General features: G+C 46.0%; 1 protein-coding gene across 1 annotated transcript in view; it reads right to left on the reverse strand.

The window, feature by feature from the left end:
• KLHL1 (kelch like family member 1) overlaps window positions 1-5,383 on the reverse strand; it is a 192,436-nt gene extending 187,053 nt beyond the window's left edge. Inside the window, exon 1 of the mRNA XM_071740608.1 lies at window positions 4,146-5,383. Within this exon, the coding sequence (XP_071596709.1) occupies window positions 4,146-4,651 (506 nt within the window). The 5' untranslated portion in view covers window positions 4,652-5,383. The remainder of the gene's footprint in view (window positions 1-4,145) is intronic.
• Between the last annotated feature and the right edge of the window lie 617 nt (window positions 5,384-6,000).

Genomic DNA, 6,000 nt, shown 5'->3' on the forward strand with positions numbered 1-6,000 from the left:
GAAAAACACAATATAAATGTTTATCCAACATTTTTATTCCATAGGTTAAAAATACACATTTTTATGTTCCTGATTCTACCCTGATCATTATTCCTTATCAAATAATGATTTCATTTAAATAAATAGTTTTGAGCACAGACACCTGTAAAATAAATTGCTCAGGTAGTGTTTGAATTACAAAACTATGTACTCAGTTTTTAACCTTTTGGATTCCCATTAATACTGAATTTTTCACTTCCCAGTGATGAATTTGATGGAAAACTGCAGAAAATGTCCACTGCTTTTTCTAGTGAAGTAAGATGTGAGTGTGAAACTCTGCTGTGTGAAGAGGAGACAGTACTTCATAAAATGGTTTGGGTTGGGAGAAAACTTAAAGATTATCTAGTTCCAACCCCCTTCATAAAACAATAATTTTATGAGACTTCTGAACTGTCAGTGTTTGCCTTACGTGGCTTTGGCATATTTAGCAGATCTTTCATGGAGCTGTCTCCTAAGCAAAACATTGATCAAATCCTGCATTCCTCATTCCTCTTGCACACATCCAGAAGAGTCTGGGACTGCTCTGCAGAAGTGCTCATCATTTATGGGTGCAAGTGGCAACACAGAAAGCAGTAGGAGAAAAAATGCTGTGTGCCCTGAAACCAACAATTCAGCTCTTCATCACATTTATCTCTCTTTCTGTTTTACTCCTCCACTGTAAACCAGAGTTGCTGTTATGATAAACCCATGAACAGGTTTGTGAGGCACATATTGAGTGTGGTGGTGAACAGTATTGAGGCCTCATGAGTAATTATATCTTTACAGAATTTGGACAGAGTAAAGCAAACAAAGCATGCTACCATTCACTGAGAAAGGAGAAAAGAAAATACTGACTCTTCACTCATTAAGTGATTACTATTCATGTTGAGCACTGACTAATATGTCACATGTGAAAAAAATTTATCATGATCATGCAAAAACTCCATTGCAAACTCACAGGAGCTGATGGCTCTATAGAAAATCTTGCCAATGGTGTTTTCTAAGCATTTTGCAGTTAATTTATAAACATTAACTGCAAATTAATTGTGTACAATTTTTTTTCTGATAGCTTTTTCTTACAAAATTAAAATCAAAATAGTACCTATGTTTAGGTATCTATTGCAGTTATTGACAAATTTGCCGTGCAAGTTTTCAAATAGGGTTCTAACACTAAAATATGACTTTAATAACTGTTCCCAGTAAACAAGTTTTTGTTCTTACAAATACAATATAGTGTGTAGGACAATTATGGCTGTACCTTATATCATGCATGAAATCTAACCCTTCAGTCTTCTTAATGCCAATGGGACTATCCACAAAACCTTACTTAACATTGCAAGTACTTGTGCAATAGATGTGATAGGATGTTCTTTAGAAGCCCACACAAATTAATGAAGTAGAATGTACTTGTTATAAGCCAGGGACCTCCTGTTCACAATATTTTAAATATTGTGGATATGGTCTATATTGCAATATATTCAAATGTTGAAACCTCATAATTTTCACAAAACAAAACTATTGTTTTCTGAACAGTCCTAAAGTATTAGAGAAGTTGCTAAAGGTGTACAGGAAAAAATACTAAGGAGACGCAGGAGATAACAATTTTATACTCACTGTCATAAACTTCCACTTGTTTGCCTAAAGGCTTGTTGGAAGTTCCACATATTCATCCATTTGTGTTATTGGTAATACCTGTCATCTAGGACTGAAAGGCAGTGTACATATCTTATAGTAATAATGAAATAAAGAAGTTGGCACAATTCATAAAAAGACTAATTTCTACAGAGGAGTGAGACAGCCTGTCAGAGCATTAGAAGATTTTTGGATCACAGAGCTTTCAAGCACAGTCATTTCTGCAGCATTTGATCACATCTTGCTATAGCACTGAGAATGCATATAGGTAAACAAAAGGTTCTTAGATGTAAAATGATAAAGTTTTAGAATCATAGCATGGTTTGATTTGGGAGAAACATTAAAAATCATATAGTTCCAACACTCTTGTCACAAGCAGGGAAAACTTCCACTAGATCAGGTTACTCATAACCCCATTCAATCTGGTCTTGAACATTCCCAGGGAAGGGGAATCCACAGCTTCTCTGGGCAACCTCTTCCAGTGTCTCACCAGCCTCACACTAAAGATAAACCCTTGTAAAAAGTCCCTCCACAGCTTTCCTGCAGGCTCCCTTCAAGAGCCTTCTCTCCTCCAGCCTGAAAAACCCCAGCTCTCTCAGTTTGTCTTCAGAGGAGAGGTTCTTCAGCCCTCTGATCATCTTTGTGGTCTTCCTCTGGACTTGCTCCAAGAGCTGTGTGTCCTTCATCTGTTGGGGGCTCTAGAACTGGACACAGTACCATGTGGGGTTTCACAAGAAAGTCTCAGACTATAAAACTATCTTGAAAATTTTTTTATCTCAAGAGGTGACATTTTCCTTAGCAATAAAATTGGAATATTGGAATATTTTAAATTGGAACAAATTTTTTCATATTCCTTCAACAAGACTATGAGCTACTGATGTGTTGTTTCAGTAGTAGCGAATGAAGAACATGCAATAAATGGATTATAAAAAGCCAAGAGCAGTAAGAATAAATCAGATTTATATTATCACAGAGTACATATGTGATGAGAAAATTCATTCCAGCAAGTCAACCCTTATGGACAAATCAAGTGGTTCCATTAAAATTCAATAAACTTCTGTCAGTATGCAGATCCCTGAAGATTCTCAGATGAGTGACACACCCAATACAAAAACCTATACAATGAGAATACATTTGTCACAGCTTTTAACCTTTTCTATTCAGTTCATGGACCTTGAAGAGACAATTTTGTTTTACTTTACCTATCTATAGTGTGCCTTAGTAACATTTTGTATTGAATTCTATGATAAGCATCCTGTTGTTCAGAATAACTTCTCATGTGAACAAAAACTTCAGCATCAGTTTTTGTAAAAATGTACCCTGTCATTCATCAGCACATTTCTTTGAGCTATGGACCTCCTATGAAATGAACTATGCTGACAAAACAATGAAGAGTTTCAAGTGGAGCATATAGGTCCCTTATGAAAATGTTTAAGATACTCAAAGTTATAGGCACCTATATGCTTATCTACAGCCATATTAATCCAAGCAGATGATCAGTGATGTCTCTTTATCTAATAAAATGTTTAATACAATATTATTTATTTTCAGTATGAAGAACACTAATCATTCTTTTCTGTTTTGGAAGAGAATGATACATTTCTTTCCACAGAAAAAGTACTAAATGACAGGAGAAATTAAAATGAAGATATTTTAACCCTGGAGAGGTGGGGGCAAGCACAGTTAAACCAATGATGGGTTTTATCCTCAGGATTATCTCCATTACAGTATTTCTGAAAGCTCTGTGTGAACTACCTTTCCTTCCAGAGATTTTAATTTTTATTTGGGATGGGTGGGAGGAGGGTGGGGATTAAGAAAAGCAATTCAACATTAGCAGAAGTTGCCTGTGAAATCCAAGCACCTGTATGTGTCTTGCTTGCTCTTACATCTTCTCAAGTGTCACTCAGCTGATGACTCATAAAACAAATGCTTGTTTTTCTCTGATGTAGGCTGTGACACGATTTAGCCGTCGAGTTCCAGGAAAGCGGACAGTTTTACTTTTGAGCTTTCACCTGGCTTCACAGCACTCCGAACAACATCACCTCCCGCTAGCATTTTAATGAACTTCTGACAAAGTTGGGTGGCAAAGACCCCCAGCGCTCAGCGCCAGCTTTGAGAAACGCGTGTGCCTGGGCCAGCCCCGTGGGCAGGGCAGGGTTAGAGCAGGACCTGGGCAGGGCTCCCCTGCCCGCGGCACCCCGACCCTGAAGGTGTCCGATCTCTCCCGGGACCTTCAGGCAGCTCCCCCGCCACCCTCCCCTCTCAGGGGTATGCCCCTTCGCCTCACACCCTGACATTTCAGACCCGTCCCCAGGACCCCCCACCCTCTCACCACAACGCCCGCACACTCTCCCCTCTGTGCCCTCACCCCATTCACTCCCCATTCAGAACCCCAGCCCGGGACGGGACGGGGGGCAGTGCCCTCCCCGCTACACCCGCGGCCTTCGACACGCAGCTGCCGCGCAGGTTGCGCCGGTGCCGCCGCACTTCCCTACCTGTGCCCGCCGCCGTCACCTGTTGCCCGACTGCCTCCATCTCCGCAGCCCCCCGGCGTCTCCTCCCGCTCCGGGGGTGCCAGGGGCTTCTCCGGCTCCCGGGCCACCTCCATCCCGCCGGGCACCGCCTCCGCCTCCTCCTCCTCCAGGGACTCCACGTAGAAGACGGTGCGGGGTGGCGGCGGCCCCGGCCCGTGGCCGTGCCCCAGCCTGTGCCCCCCGCCCAGCCGCCCGCCGGCGGGCAGCAGCGTCCCGTTGGGCGGGCTGGCTGTGGTGGCCGCCGAGGAGGAAGCGGAGGAGGCGGATTTCTTCCAGAAGACGCTGTTGCCTCTCTCTTGGCTTTTCAGCAGTCGGCTCTGGCTGGGCCCCCAGTGCTCGAAGCTGCTGTCGGGCGGCAGGCAGCCTCCCCCCGCCGGGCCGCCCGCCGGCGAGGGGTGGCTGAACAGTTTCCAGCGGAGGCGCAGGATGTGCTTCACGTCGAAGTCTTTCCTGCCGGAGCCGGACATACTGGCGCGGCGGGCGGGTGACGGGAGCGGGCTGAGGGAGGACTGGCGGCGGGCAGGCAGGGCCGGGCGGCGGCGGCTGTGGCAGCGCGGGCGGCTCCGGTCCCAGCGGCGGTGGTAGCGGTGGTCGCGGTGGTTCCTCCGAGCAGCGCTGCGCCTGCACGGCCTGGGCTGTTCGTGGCCAGGAGGGGTGAGAGATGCGCGCACACACCAGTGCAGAGAGAGAGAGAGGGAGGATGGATGGATGGAGTGATGCACAGAGCCGAGAGGAGGTAGGGACAGCCTGCAGGAAGGGGAGAAGGAGAGAGGAGCGAGATGCCCAGAGCTGACGAGAATTGCACGGTGATCAGTGGAAAGGGGAGGAGAGAGGCAGAAATGAGAGACACCTCTCAGGGGAGACAGGCACTTGCAAGGGAAGAGCGGGTGAGGGAGGCTACGAAGGCGCGCTGATGTTGATGAACGGGGGAGCAAGCGGAGCTACAGCCCGGGGAGGACCGGCAGTGGCAGCAGCCAGGGTGGGAGGCAGCTCTGGCTCTTCCTCAGTCTCTTAGAGCTCCGTGACCGAGTGCAGCCAGAAAGGGAAAAGTCACCTGAAAGCCTCTCTCCACCTCTCGCCTTCCCGTCCCATTTCTCAGGGGAGTCCCATGCCTGCAATTAGCTGGGATGGCAAAGCCGGAGTGCTCGCTCGAAGAGAAAGTGAGGCGCCTTTATATACACTGTATCTATCAGGAAAAAAAAAAAAAAAAAAAAAAAAAATCACGTCCGTGAAGCTGTCAAGGTCCTCACTGTACAATTTTTTATCTGTCTATCTCAGTGCCTCTCACCAAGCCGCCCCCTCCCCTGCATGTGACGCAGATGTGCTGTGGGGCCGTCAGTGTGAAGAGACAAGAAGGTAAAAACAGAATGCTTCAATCTTCCTCATGCAAGCAAGTCGGCAGGTCAGTGTCCCTTTTACGCTCCTCCTCCCCTCTCCCTCCGGTGCAGGTCTTTTCACCTTGATATTTTGGTTCTGAGACCGCTGTCTAATACTGGGAGCAAAATAAAGTGAAACAGCAAATGCAGCAGCAGCAGCAGCAAAGAAGAGCGTGACTCACAGGAGTACAAACTTAATACACTGCGTGCAGACTGGCTGAGGTTACAGGTTAACGATTTATTCTGCAGGCTCCATTCATTAGCCTGTTGGCTCAGTGCTGCTGTGCCAGTAGAAAACATTGGATAGAGGGACAGTGTGTCAGACAGGAATAGCTCTACACATCTGCTTCTCACCTTTTATATCCGCTTTCAATGCAGTCTGACGGTGCTAAACCCAAGGGAGCTTCCTCCACAACAGAGATCTGCTTAGGAACACATCT

This window comes from Heliangelus exortis, chromosome 1 (assembly GCF_036169615.1).
Source record: "Heliangelus exortis chromosome 1, bHelExo1.hap1, whole genome shotgun sequence".
In the NCBI taxonomy this organism is placed as follows: Eukaryota; Metazoa; Chordata; class Aves; order Apodiformes; family Trochilidae; genus Heliangelus; species Heliangelus exortis.